Below are 15,704 nucleotides of genomic sequence, written 5' to 3'. Positions count from 1 at the left end.
CTGATTCTTTTCTGATGCCTGTCTATTCATGTGCATTGTTCACATACTCATACGGTGTGTTGCAAAATACCCATTCACTGATTCTTGAGAGATTGAGCAAAACATGCAATACAAATGTATCTGCTTTTCTTCAAATAGAGCAAAATAGATTATTGCTAAAATGTTTTAAAAGGGTCCTTGATTATGATTTCACTTTTTTTTTAACTTCAGTTAATGTGTAATGTCGCTGTTTGAGCATGAACAACATCTGCAAAGTTACGATGCAAAGGGAGATATATAATATATATATATATATATATATATACATATATATATATATATGACAATCTGGTGAAGTTCAAACTGAGCATGATAATTTTAAGTTAATTTTAAGGATTTTAAGTTACTGTGAATGAGGCATGGTTGTATGTGCCAGACGAGCTGGTCTGAGTATGCGGTTTAAAAATGCTGTATTGATGGCAGAGGTCGGAGGAGAATGGCCGGACTGGTTCGAGCTGATAGGAAGGCAACAGTAACTCAAATAGCCACTTGTTACAACCAAGGTTTGCAGATGAGCATCTCTGAACACACAACACGTCAAAAGTTGAAGATGGGCAGCAGAAGACCATACCTGTTACGTGCTGGCAGGAATGAAGCAGAGAGTGAATCCAATCGCAAGCACTTTGTTTAACAAACAAGTAATCCCGAGGGAACTCCGAACAGGAACACGAAGACGAAGACAGGAATAGCAAACATAACAACGTCAAGAACTCACAAGGACTGAATTAAAGCACAGGGCTTAAATACACTAGCAAACAAGATAACAAGGGGGCGTGGCTAATAAGAAACACCTGGGAACAATTGACAAGACGCATGGCAAACAAGATACTTTTCGCGAAATTTAGCGATTCTTTTCGAGAAATGTATTGATTCTTTTGAAAAAAAATTGTGATTCTTTTCAAGAAATGCATTGATTCATTTCAAGAAATGCATTGATTCATTTCAAGAAAAGTATCGATTCTTTTTAAGGAAAAGTAGCGATTCTTTTTTGGGAAAGAAGCGATTCTTTTTTGGAAAAGAAGCAATTATTTTTGTAAAAGTATCGATTTTTCAAAGGAAAGTATCTATTCTTTTTAAGAATAGTATCAATTCTTTTTGAGGAAAAGTAGCGAGTCTTTATTGGAAAAGCAGCGATTCTATAAAAAAATAGCGATTCATTTTGGAAAAGTATTAATTATTGTGAAGGAAAGTAGCGATTAATTTTAATGAAAGAATCGCTTATTTTAAGAAAAAGTAGCGATTCTTTTCAAGAAATGTAGTGATTCTTTTTGAGAAATGTAGCGATTATTTTCGAGATTGTTATTATACATTTGTTACAGTGTAGTTACATGTTTTACAGTGTAATTATACATTTGTTACAGTGTAAATAAACATTAGTTGCAGTGTAATTATACATTTGTTACAATGTAATTACACATTTTTACAGTGTAGTTTTTCTTGTTTTTCTTTTTAATGAAACTAGCGTTTCTTTTTGAGAAATGTAGCGATTCTTTTCAAGAAATGTAGCGATTCTTTTTGAGAAATGTATCAGTTTATTTGAAGAAATATATAGATTCTTTTAGAGAAATGTATTGATTAATTTGAAGAAATGTAGCAAATCTTCTCAAGAAATGTATCAATTTATTTGAAGAAATATATAGATTCTTTTTGAGAAATGTATTGATTGATTTGAAGAAATGTAGCGATTATTTTCAAGAAATGTGGGTATTTTTTACGAACGCGCTAAACGCTGCCAATCACAACACAGTGGGCTAGCTAACCAATCACAGTGTTTTGCTGGAGGAAGTAGGGGCTTCATCGAAAATACGTGTTCAACCAGACTGGGGAGAGAGTAGCAGTAATAATGTAACATATGTGAAAAATAATGTGTTTTTTTAACAATCAAACATGAAAACATATTTTAGTACACCACAAAAACAAAATCAAGACTTCTTAAAAGGGCATAGGACCCATTTAACTCAAATGTGGCATTTCACTTCGTCTAAAAGCACCTAACATCATCTTCATTAATCATAGGTCAACTCCATCACACAAATTTTCAATTTATTTTATTTTTTGTTGTCTGTGTATTATTCAATAGGTGGAGCTAGATTTGTGGATATGAAGCCTATGATTCATATTAAACATTATTTAGAATGTCTGATACTGTAGGCCCATGTTGACAGATACAGGCTAGACAAAAAAACACCATTTCATTATGTTCATTAATGAATCTGCTTTTACAAACAATGAGACGATAACAATGGTAGTTTAAAGCAGGTAGTGACCCATCATTGTAATTCTGTCAGCCATAGGTCATGATTTCCCAATGCAAAAGGAAGTTTCAGCAGGTTCAATAATAACAGGAATATGACTATCTCTATAACCCCATCCAAAACTGCTACCTCAGCTGATTCCATTGACACAACAAACAATAGTCCACTTCCTTAACACTGCAGCCGAACAAAAATCTTATCTGATCCTTTCTAGCACTGTTTTTTTTCAAAGAGCATACTTGCAACCACAAGATGGAGCTATAGTGTAGATATGAAACATGGGCAATTCAAAACATCAAATTTTTCTCTTTTCACAAGAAAAATAGATAGGCAATTCATGAGCTATTTTTTTATTTGTATTTAATTTTATAATTGTATCTTTTGTAAACTTTTAAGTCATACCAAACTTATTATTTTATATATACGCTGTATTATTTCTAATAACTTAATTCACATGAGGAGAATTTATATGGAAATCTGTTCATCTTCTTGACTTTTAAAAGTGTTTTTACAGATTTATTTGGAAATGCTACTGAAATGTTTCTTATTTAATATGAAGAATTGAATCTGTTTAACGTACTTTGTAAGACCCCAAACAATGTTTTGACACCCTTTGAGAGGTTAATAAAATAAATATTGTATTTAAAATACAAATACTAGTAAAAATAAGCATTAATCAGTATTAAATGTGCTGTATATTTACTTAGTTTTAGGAATTTAACCGGTTAAGGAAAATTCAAGAAAAATGACTGAAAATGCAATAAAGAGCCTAGAAATCCTTGATAATTGGATCATCCACTCCAGGGTTTCCATGCAGCAGGCGCTACAGGCAGGTAACCACTCCCTCACAGCGCTGTGGATTCGCCGATCCAGTTCCAGTTGATACAGGTGGTTAGGAAGCCTTTTCCTTGTTTTCCATATACTTTCTATTCACTTTTCGTCTCGACTCACAGCTTTCAAAAAGCATGTTCCCCGTTGCTCCCGAAAACCAGCGGCAACGTCCCGGACTGCTTCTGCATCTTTCAAAAATTATGGCGGGACCTTTTGTGAATAGACCGTGTTCTCGCGGCAACTTTTGGGACACAACGTTTGGATTTTAGATCGCCTCAACCCGATCTTCATCTCAAATTTAAACAGGGTTTAAAATGCCGTTCCCCGAGAGAACCGTTGAGCCTCAGCTGGTGAACAGGTTGAGAGGGAATGATGTCTCCGAGAAGAGCTTCATAACTCCGGACGGTCGTAGAGTTCGCAAACCAGTTTTGTTTTCTTCTTTGGAAGAAGTTTGCTGTCATTCGCTCACCAGCATCCTGTATCAACTGTCCGATCTTTCGCGTCATGCCAGTGACATTTTCCTGGGAATTCAGACTCAGGCTGGGTTGATCTCGCAGAGGACATCAAGGATTCAAGTGCGTCTGGAGAGATTACAGCTCACCGCGCGCAAGTTTGATCCCAAAACAGTTAAAATACGTAAGTTTAGAGGCTCAGCCATGTATTTTTTGCCTTTTTTAAAGGTTGGTAAGACTTTTGTGAATAAGTCATTAACAAACATAACGTTATAGCAGATCATCAGTTAATAAACATAAAACTCGACCCATTTCATATAACTTACAGTAATTATGATTTCTTAAACATTGGCGCACAGTATGCTTGTTGACTTATTTGTGAAAGTTGTAGGCTGTTACGTGATTCTTGATTATGAAGAACACGTATCTAATAGTGTCACGTGCCGATTGAATGCCAAATGTAACTTTGAAAGGATGCATTATGGATTGGGTCTGCAAGACAAAAGGCGAGTGTGCATGATATGAGACAAGCACATGGCGTTTTGTTGGTGTAATGATTTGAGGTGAAGAGAATGCAGTTTCCCTTAAGGGCCGCTGTCCTGTCAAACGTGATAGATCTGCTTTAACTTACCATCTGCGCCCACCGACACCCTAACAGCAGCAAACCCCCCAAAGACACCCCACCTTCTTAAAGTTGCGTATTAGTAAGGATTCATTAAAGTGATCAAGATTTCTATTTCAAATACATGCTTTAAATCGCCAAATACATCTCCAAAATCAGCATTATTAGAATGATTTCTGAAGGATCATGTGACACTAAAGACTGGAATAATGGCTGCTGAAAATTCAGCTTTGCCATCAAAGGAAATTACATTAAAAAAATTATTAAGGTACAGTCATTTTAAATTAAACTAATATTTCAAAATATTACTGTTTTTAGTTTACTCTATTTCTGAAATTTTAGCCTTTAGATTTCTTTCAAAATCATAAATCTTACCAACCCCAAACTTTTGAACTCCAGTGTAAATGCATGAAGAAGTGTAAACTGACCATTTTTTGTACAAAACTTAAGTTATATAGCTACAAGAACTTTTATACAACTGTTTTTTTTTAAACTTATTATGGAGACCATACATTTATATAATTTGACCAGTTAAATTTCTAGATATTTCTTCTCCACCAATGAAAATGGCATTAAACAAAGCCATCAGACGGGAACAAAGCATGTTAGCTGAGTGAACACTGTTTCCTCTCCTCTGCTGATGCTCAGACTTTCTAAACTGCATTCTCACTGGTAAGAGAAACCCCACTCAGAGTGCTCCATGGAGCGAGAGAAAACGCTGATGCTCCCCACTCCACTTCCACTTTGCACTGTTTGCTTGCACACTGATACAAAGGATACAAACAGTAAAACATACTCTTATACTAAGGAGTCTATGGATTGGATTGTAATTTTTACTTGTAAACTGGCATGTTACCATTGACAGTCTTCTAAAAGAGGGTTGTTAACTGACACTGCTAATGAAATGAGTCATATGTGAATGGTGAATAAAGGTTCCCTCAAGTAGAGCTCTTCTTTGGATGTTCTGGCCTTCTGAGGATTGCTAATAATGAACAATTCAGCAGTAACATGTCACATCAGTCAGACAGACAGGATGCATGACTCACTGCGGTGCTCAGTACTGGAATTGACTAGATGGTCTCATGACAGTTCCTTAGTATTTGATGAATTGTTTGTCAATTCTTATGAATGCATACAATCTCATTCTTACATTTTTGTTCGACCTGCAGACACCCCCTTAGGGTTAGAGTTAGGGGTGGACCTTCATGGTGATGTTTTACCTACAAATTGTATGTTTTCACACAAGTCAGAATGCATACATTTATATGATATCGCAAACTAGTACTATACTTACAAATTCTCTTTAGATTAGCTTGGAATTGATAGCAATCTCTCACATAGTGCCATCCTCATTTTGGGTCAAAATAAGAATTGTATTTTATTGAATATACTGAGTAATTGTAGTTTAATAGATATTTGGTAGTAGGGCGGTTTCCCCCCCCAAAAAAATCTGCGATTTTTTTATAAAAAACTCGATTTACGATTTTCGATTCGATTTTCCCCCCCCTTCCATTTAAAACAAAATAACTGCAAACTGTAAATATATTTTGAAAATATATATTTATTGTAGTTAATTAGTGCATCAACATAAACAAAATTGCACTGTCACTGTGCAACAAAGATTGTGCAAGATCCAAATTATTTGTAGTGTATTTGGATTGAGCTAATAAAACAACAAAAAATCATAATGATTTATTGTATTTAATTAAAGTGCATCAACATGAACAAAATTGCACTGTCACTGTTCAGTGTGCAACAAAGATTGTGCAACATCCAAATTATTTGTAATGTATTTGGATTGAGCTAATAAAACAACAAAAAATCATGAGGTAACTCTTAATGGAATTGAACATGTACAGTTGAACAGTAACACCACTCTCCATAAAAAATGCATTTTAAACATGCATTTTAAACAACATAAAATGCATTTTAATTGCATTTTAAACATTCTTTGCGAGGAAAATTAGCCTATCAACTACAGCAGGCTTGAGGCAAGCTTGGTTACAGGTGACAATACCCCCACCCACACTAAAGACCCTCTCCGATGGGGCGCTAGTTGCTGGAATGGCCAGGTATTTTTTTGCCAGATGACTGAGTCTTGTGAAGTTGGGCTGATGCTGCTTCCACCACTCAAGTGGGTTAGTGTCAGGATCCACCTCAGGACCCAGTAAGTAGGAGGTGAGCTCTGCTTAAATTTTCTCCTTTGTTGACTGGTGGGACAGTGATGCAGCAGGTGCTGCTTTCTTGAAGAATGCAGCTAAAGTTTTCTTCTTAGGTGGGCTCTCTTCTTGACACATTTGTACAGTAGGACCTTCTTCCTCTGAGCAGAGGGCAGAAAGCTCAGTGACCGCTCTTTTCTTAACAATGTCCAACTTGTCCAGGGTAATGTAGGTGGTACGGAACCGTGGATCCATTAGAGAAGCCATGTCCAGGAGCTCGTCATTCTCAGGGTCACTGTATTTCTGTTCAAGGTAGCACATAATGTTTCTTTTTATTGTAGCGGTGAGATCTACATCTTTCTCTTCTCGCTGAAGGAGACTTGTTTTGAACAGATGCAGCACAGGTTTAATGTATGAAACGCTTACATAAGATTCTCCGGACAACGCGTCAGTAAAGTCCTGAAGGGGTTTGATCGCTTTATTTGTGGCATCTAAAACCTCCAGACCTTGCCATGTAGGAACAAGATGGCGGGTCTTTTTATCAGCACCCAGAACACGGACGATGGCTCTCTCTTGTTCGAGAAGACGATCAATCATTTTTTGGCGCGAACCCCATCTTGTCAGTGACTCGGTTACCAGTTGATGAGGAGGAAGACCCAGCTCTGCCTGAACCTCTGCCATGTCCCGTCTTTTTTTCCAACTGTATGAAAAAGCAGAAACTGCCTTTTTACACACTCCAATGGCACGGTCAATCCGTTCATCTTTCACACCATTCACTATAATAAAAAAAGAACTAAAAAACAAAAACAATATTTAGTTTTAGTAAGTGTACATTTTTTAAACATTCCCTACACACACAGCTAAGGTACAAAATACAAATTATTTTTATCTTTATTTTAGAAATGTATTTTTCCCATATTTATTGTAACACCATACTTATACCATATAGTCTTAAATGGTAATAGATAAATCAGTGTAGTACTAGTAGTATTGACCAAAAAACTACCTTTTAAAATAGTCAGGGGAAATGCATATAACAATGTTGAGTTGAAAAAATATAAACTTATTTTCACACAAACTTACCGACAGCATTGTGCAGTCGATGTCCAAAGCACTTGAGGTTTGGCCAATTATTGTCCTTCATAGCCCTGATTACATTGGAGCCACTGTCGGTCGTCATACAGGAAAGGCGCTCCTCTGAAAGGCCCCAGGAGTTCAGAGCATCCTTTAACTCTTGTGCAATAGTTTGGCCCGTATGGTCCTGAGGGAAATATGACGTTTGGAGACAGACGCTTCGCATCTCCCAGCTCTCGCTGACATAATGAACCGTAAGACACATGTAAGGCTGCATGGTTCGGCTCGACCACAGGTCAGTAGTGGCAGCGTAAAAGTCAATTCCCTTCAACTCGCTTATTATCTTTTGCCGAGTGTTGTTATACAGCTGAGGAAGAGCAACATCAGAGAAATACTTGCGGCTGGGTACTGTATATCGAGCGTCCAAAACTTTCAGCAAGTTGTTAAACCCTCTCTTCTCAACAGAGTAAACTGGCAGCATATCCGTAGCTATGTAGAGGGTAATTGCCTCCGTTATGGCTTTCCACCTTGCCCCGCTCTTCTCATACGGTACACTGCTTGAAAAGCTTTGTTGAAGAGTTGTTTGCTTTGCTAACGGGGTGCTAGCGCTAACGCCACTAGAGTCGTTTTCTGATCGAAGGCGGCGACACTTCTCCCACTCAGCCGCATGTTTTCGCTTTAAATGCTGAAACAGATTTGTCGTACTGCTACCAGCAACAACAACAGCCTTTAGACAAAGTTTGCATCGAGGTATTTTCTGTTCCTCATCAGATTCTGTAAATCCATACCAACTCCACACTACTGACGTCGATGAGCATTTCTTCGGAAGGAGCTGCTCTCTTTCTGCCATGTTGTTGTTTGTATATGAATACGCTGCCGTCGGGGGAGTGGCAGAGGGTTGCGCCGTAGGGAGCGTGCTACGGAAACTCTGAAGGAAGATTTGGCGAATGCAAAATGTATATGCTATACTGATGAGGGAGAGAAAAAAAATCTAAAAAATCGATTTTTTGAAAATGTGAATCGATTTGACCTACCAACTCGATTTTTATTTCAAATCGATTTTTTTCCCAGCCCTATTTGGTAGTGTCATAGTTTTTGCGAGTTTGAGACCGATGTTTCCAGAAGAGTTGCAGTTGTGTCAACTTGTGTGTGGGATTTGGAAATTGCAGACTGTCACCACACCCATGTTAGGTTGCATGTTTTCTGTGTAAAGATACAGTCTTTTTTTAAAATATGGAAATAATATGTGGTCATACACAGTGGTTGTCATATACACCCCTGGTAAAGAAAGATAGCATTAGAAAAGCTTGTTTACATTCTCTCCATCTCAGTTCATTTATAATACCAGATTTGGTTAACCAGAATTGATTCATTTTTTGTTTCTTGTGCCTTAATGTCTTATCTTGATAATGGTTTAAGGTAGGAGGAAATAGACTTTGGCTCATAGCTACTGTTTGTCAATGCTTAACCATACAGACACTGTTAGCCTATTCAATTCAATTTATTAATTTGCAAAGCACATTCACAATCAACCTTGGTTGACCAAAGTGCTGTACATAGAAAAGAGAGAAGGAAAATAAGAACAAGAAACACTTAAAGTTACAAAAGAATAAAATCACAGGAGAAAAGATACGTTTTTAACGTGGATTTGAATTCAGCTAAGCTAACGTAGGAGCTGTTCTAACAGGTAGAGGTTGTTCAACTGCGAAGACTGCATTGCAGGAGAGATCGTTGGACAGTCGATGATGATTCCGTGATCTAGCATTGATCTGAATGGGTAACAGTTACGTCGGGAATGTATTGCTTTGTAATCCTTATATTTGAGCATTTGGCATTTAAATGAAGGACTGTGTGTGTGTGTGTGTGTGTTTGTTAGTTAAAGGTCACTATGTGTATGTTTGTGTATAGCTAGCCTTGAAGGTGTTGTGCCAAGGCCAGCTTCTGTTGGCCTTGAAGGGGAAACACCTGATGATTAGTCAGGCTTGTCATCATAAGTTCCTTTGTTTTTCCAGACTGCATTTTAAGTTACTTTGCAAAACTTACTTGATTTTAGTATTTATTATTTTTTACGTTTTTAATTTAGGAGGGGACAGTAAATTAACAGCCAGAACGCATTGAAAGTTTCCTGTTTTCAGTTGTGTTTTGTAAGTGGCCCCTAAGTTAATAATAGGTTGATTAGTTAGACAATCCGCTATAAAACTGAAATCTCTTATTTATGAAAGTGGCTTACATAGAATAATAATAACAAAAAAAGAAAAGTATTCTTGCTATTAAGTGCGACAGGCATACCTTTGCCAACTGGCAAATTTAGTAACTTCAGAATAAAGATCATTGAAATAATTTTTTTGGTATTACCACATTACAGTTAAATGTATTTATACCACGGCTTGCTGTGGTGAACATAAACTGTCCCATAGTCCATATTTCTGTAGGGAGGAGAAGTTGTGAGAAGTTTTTTTTGTCTCGTTCCAGTGATTGAGATATCTGGGTGATGGCGTCGGATATGCGTTAGCATGCTAGATGTATTTCCACTGACATACCCAACAACTGCTAAACAATGCCGACACACAGTCCTTGTCTTATCCACCACTCTCTCGCCTGTACTACTGTAACTGACTGGGAAACCGAAGTTTTCCCAAACTTGCGATCTTAAAGAGGCCGGCGGGTCCTCTAACTCTTGTGGGTCGCCACCACTTGCCATACTCGTCCTTAGTGCTGCTATCTCTGACTCACTCACTGAACCGTCGACCTGACAAAAAACTGCATACATACTGCGGAGTTCGGCTACATAGGCGCCAATCAGAGCTTCAGAGCTAAGGCGGGGCTACAGATTAGGTGTCCCTACAGAACCCACGTATCTAACAGTAGTTCCACATTACATTACATTAATTTGCACGCAAGTTTTATTTATTTTTACACCGTGTATTCTCTGTGTAAATTCATGCACCGAACCGTGACGCCCATACCGTTTCGACTCAATGCGAATACATGTACCGCTCCACCCCTAATAGTATGCAGTTATCATTTTGTGGTTCAAACACACCATTGGTTAACATTTTTACTTGCCCTGCCACACTGTTGGTTGTGAAGATCTTTCAGTTTCAGTGTGTATTTGATGGTAGTTTTTCTCAACTGAATTGGTGAAAAGCTTGTGAATTGAGTCTCAAAGCAGCTCTGGAGATGAAGTTTATGTGTTCATGTTGACATATATTGAGACGGCAGACGCTGAAATCTACATGATTGTCATGTGCGTGTGAGTTTGTGTATCAGGCGAAACCCCGCCGTTCATTCACACAGAGACATGCAGAAATCACTTATTAACAACATGCACTGACTGGCTGTTGTTGCATTTATTTCTGCTGTGTGATACTATGATAGGCTCTTAAAGTCCCTGTAAAGTCAAAATGAAGTATGTCTTCTGGCTTTGCCATATCACAGAAAAATGTGTTATTAGACACCCAGCCAAATTTGAATGATAAAAAAGCCGGCAAGTACATAAAATAAACTATCAAAATCTTGAAAAAATGAGCAGTAGTCTCTGCTCTCAAACGCTGGGGGTGTGTCCGCTGGCTGCGCTGAAACCACGCCTACTCGTAGTAAAGCTGCCGTTGCCACACTTAACTGTCACCCGCTACAGCCGGAATGGATGCTCCTAGCAACTTATTAGGTTAATTATAACATAAGCGCACAAGGCAACTTACACTCATTGGTGGGCACGCACTGCCGATGATGTCACCAGTTGTCGGTGCGACGGGAGGATGAAGGCCGAAGCGGGAGATAGTCATTCGGCCCCATTAACAGTAACAGCGGATTATCAATGAATCCCAGTTGTCTCCGACGAAAGTTTATAAAACTATCCCGTGTAAAATGATCACTACAGAGGCGGGTTTTGTCGGTGATCCTCAGCTCTCCATCAAGGTGGCTTTTCACAAAATTAATCCACCTCTTCTTGATGTGATCATATTTAGTAAATTTAAATAAGGACACCGATTCTGTTTTGTACGTGATCGCATCCAGGTAGTACGCATTTCCATGACATAGCTAACTAGCAAACTGTAAGCTGTAGTAACTAATAATACTGACAGTAACTCGCGATTGAGCGGCAAACTGATGCGAATGTGCTCTATTTATATTGTTAGGTGAGCGGCCAGCCTCAGGGGCTCCAGTGCGTCATCAGGTAGGGGCGGGGCCAGGAGCTCAGGCACTCCAGTGCGTCATCGAGTACCCTTTTAGCCCCGCCCAAAAAATCCGTAAAATATCAATGGCGAAAAACTGTTTAACGGTCTAACTCCACAATTCAGTACTTCACAGTTCACAGTCTTTGTAATGTGTTTTAGCAATACATTTCTAACATTTATAATGTTTAGATTTTTTTTTTAAATTGCCTTTACAGGGACTTTAAGATTAATCCATATCGAATAAAAATGTCCAGAGCTTTTCATCAAATTTTATAATGATCTCGATATGATATTGTTTATCGCCCACCCCTAGGCTACTGCCACTTTAAGAGCTGCACGAATCCAATATACTGTTACACATGCGTTTTATTTCTCAACTGCGTTTACGTTAACTTAAGACTTAAACCGACTAGGTGACTAAGGATACTCGCCAAGATTTAAAATAATTTTGTGTGAATATGTCCATTGAAGTGTAAGAAGACGTGAAAGAGAACTCAATTCAGCATTCACACGCTGTCTGAAACGCTCCGGATGTGTGCACACATAAAACATCTCAAACCCAATTCCGAGGTCTCTTTCGTGTCTTCTTGCTCTTGAATATTTCAATTGGTAAGGCTTAAAAACATGTGCAAATGGTAAACTTTCGTGACGTTGCAGCACTGGCCGGTCGGCCAAGTGACAGTTTTGTCAACTGTTCCAAGCGTCGTTTACACTGTCCCCGGGCCATCAGGTAGTTCTTATTGTCAAGCGCTGAGTATGCCCTTTTAAATAAGGCAAATTGCAATGCAAAGGGACAGTCAGAGGATCATTAAGCTCTAAGGCACAATGATGAAAGCTCTTGGATCACCACTTGCACGCTTTTCTAACCTTTTGGTTACCAACCCAAATTGTCTGAACCACTTAACCACTCCAGGACGACTCCATAATAATCCGGCTAACAATATGGTTTACAACCTTTTTTTGGGTGATGCAATTCTGTTAGATTACAAATACATTGTTTTATTACTGTAACACTGGTGGTTTTCAAACGCATACAAACACACGTCTCCTACTGAGCTGTGGAATTTCTCTGTCTGTCCTCCCTGGATATTTTTAGTGTGTGTGTGTCTGTTCCTTCGGCTCCACTCAGGCTTTTTCTAGGTCTGCTGCTTGACTTTGTTTTGCATATGATGGTCTAAAAGGGTGGAGTTGATCACACAAACAATAGTGTTCCAGTTCACTATCTATAACTACAGTATATCAGTGAGTAAACGATTACACCAGTGTGCTTGCAGATCAAGTGATTGCTGTGTTCTCTGGGTGTTTACTCTACAAACCTCAGAGGTCTAATTAGGACTCACTTAGCCGTAGTTTTTATCGTTGTTATCCGATTGTTGTCAGTGTCTTTGCATCTATTAAAATTGCTAAAGTAAATTTTTGTGAGATTATCACAGTTAAGGCTTCATAATTCCTTGTTTTTCTCACGGTTAGGAATATCTTTTTTTTCTACTTCTCTTTCTTTAATTCGCTCTCTTTGTTTGGTGTGTTTTGTATGCATGGATTTAGAAGGGATTTCTGGGTCCAAGTCCAACCCAAAGCCAGACCCAGGGAAAATCATCACATTTAACCTCCGGAGCACTCGGCATAGGAAAAGAGCAGAATCATTCTTTCATTCACTGACCACCATCAGACCTCAGCCCCTGATATATGCAACAACGGCTGGTTTTACCCACACAAAATCAGTGTATCTAGAGCCTACATTCAGAGAAACTCACTAATATACAGCCTCGATTGCATATCAGCTGTTGGCCAAACTAGGCCTATTCCCAAAAGCCTGTTCAGCCGACCACCAAATTGACTGATTCCCATTATATACTGCATTATACATAGTTTCCCATGATACTTTAGCCTCTATGATCTGCGTGATCTTTTAGACTTTTCCTCAAACTGACGGAGGGAATAACTAGAAATTTTACTGGCTCTATATTTCAATATTTGTTTGGTTTTGAGCCAAAGTTTTGACTTTTGACTTTTTTAGGGATGCGTGATATATCAGTATCGTATTGGGTAGAGATGCACCGATGCATCGGTTGCCAATATTTATCAGGTTTTTGATCCTTTCTAAACCATCTGCATATAGGCTAGTCTATAACAAAGTCTGATAACAAACTAAAACTGAGTTGTATAACGTATGTTGCATAATCCAATGTTTTTCTCTGGGTAAAATTTTGAAATACTTGCCAAAACAAAATGAAAACTGTACAAAATATAGCAGGGCTCGAAAAAAAGGTCTCAATGACATCAGCCTAATATTCATGTGTTTTTATTGTTAATCAAACAACAAAAGAAAAAACAACCACTGCTCTTGTCTAAATTAATATATATTTAATTTACACATTGAAGTATATGCAGTGTTGTTTTACATTGAACTACTTTATTAAATTTTTGTACCTGAAAACTACTGTTAGACCTACATGAAAAGAACTGTTTATTTATGTAATTATTTGGGCCTGATGAATGTTAAATAGATCCAGTCTATATTAATATATAATTGTTTGTTAAAATCATATGGCAAAAAAACTATTATTACAGGTAGCTAGCTGTCAGTATTGGTTATTTATTTGTGCTACTCAGTTCCACTATTTTTACTTTTAGATTGCCGTCATCTAATGCTTACTTAATAATTTAAAAAGTGCTAAATACAATCTTTGATTATCTCATAATGAATATCAATTTATATCCATTTTCATACTGTAGCCTATAGCCTAATGTTGTGATGTCTAAATTCCTTTGCAGCATTGTAGCAGTGCTTTTTTGACGAAATAGTATTTAATTTTAATACTGGACAGTTAATTGTGGTCATTACATACATACTATATAGTTTTTTTGCTTGAGATTTAGGAAACAGTCCAGAAAGCAAAGTACAGTAGACAGACAGTGAGCTTTAATCTGCAAAGCCTTATGTCCATTTAAAATTAATTATGTCCATTTTTAGTCGCTTTTCTTCCCTGGCTCATCCCTTTGAAACAGGGAATCTACCCGTATAAGTGCTGGGATTTTAAGCTTGTAAAAGCCATGAGGATTAAAGCCAGATAACATCAGGCCTGGACATGTTAAAGTATGATTTCTCTTTCTGCTTGTAAATGGGACATTTTTCCCAGTGTGAAACCCCCTCACGTGTGTTTGAGTGGTCTTAGGAAAGTGCATTACTGTTATGATAGTATTTTCGGTACTGTCGAAACATCTACATGTTTTTATGTTTGATGCCTCTCTTACACAGCATCTTAGTACACAAAACCACTGTGTGCAAACAGCTATAGAGCAGATCCTTCCACGTTGCTTGATTAGTTCTTCTCCACCCAACTCACCCAACCCCAAAAAATGTATCTCTGTTCAGGCACAGCTTGTAAAGCATGTCCACAGGGCAAGGTAAGGTGCAGCCAGAGCACTTACTTTAAATGACTGCACACAATTCCAAATGGTTGTTTTGGATTTGAGATGACTTTGCATGTCCTTGGTGCTCATTGTCCAAATTTATTGAAGCCTGACAATAAGGACGGTAGTTTGTGATCATGATCCTTTTTTGCATCTATTTTGCAATCACTGCAATGCCAATTACATGCAGTGTTATTTAAAAAATAATAATAATAATAATTGTGGAAGTGAGTGGCTGAAGGTTCAGTCTATCTTTGAAGATTAGAAGATGGAAATTGTGAGATGGATGTGTGAATGTTTTTTGCGTTACCCATATGCAAAGATTTTGTAACCAATCTGAGGGATATTATTGATCCAAAGTTGCATGACACTACCTGTAATTGTTTTGTTCTGAATTATTACGGTTCTATTAAAGGGCATATTGCAGGTTGCAGTACCCAGTAGGAGTGTAAATATTAATCGATTCGTATCGATGCATCGATTATACAGCCGACGATTCGATGCATCGATGCGTCCGCAAGAGTATCGATTAATGTGTTTGTTTTCCCGCCTGTCTATTTTCAGCATCCGCTCATATGCGTACAAACGATTGTTGTTATGCACTGGGCTAACGTAACTAAACTGCCAGTGTGAATGCACCGTCAGTCACTCAGTGGGCGATTTCCAAGCTAGCAGTTACT

At 37.9% G+C, this 15,704-nt stretch overlaps 1 protein-coding gene across 2 annotated transcripts in view; it reads left to right on the top strand.

Moving 5' to 3' along the window:
• The first annotated feature begins 3,133 nt into the window (after positions 1-3,133).
• nhsl1b (NHS-like 1b) overlaps positions 3,134-15,704 on the top strand; it is a 120,602-nt gene continuing 108,031 nt past the window's right edge. Inside the window, exon 1 of one of the 2 annotated variants that reach the window (XM_077219890.1) lies at positions 3,134-3,761. In XM_077219890.1, coding sequence (XP_077076005.1) covers positions 3,440-3,761 — 322 coding nt within the window. In that variant the 5' untranslated portion in view covers positions 3,134-3,439. The remainder of the gene's footprint in view (positions 3,762-15,704) is intronic. The other variant, XM_077219886.1, reaches the window with a different exon arrangement.

This window comes from Siphateles boraxobius, unplaced genomic scaffold, assembly GCF_051911475.1.
Source record: "Siphateles boraxobius isolate OS27281-9 unplaced genomic scaffold, OSU_SipBor_1 8, whole genome shotgun sequence".
NCBI classification, from domain to species: Eukaryota; Metazoa; Chordata; class Actinopteri; order Cypriniformes; family Leuciscidae; genus Siphateles; species Siphateles boraxobius.
Note: the sequence above shows the minus strand (reverse complement) of the source record. Positions and strands in the feature narration are given on the sequence as shown.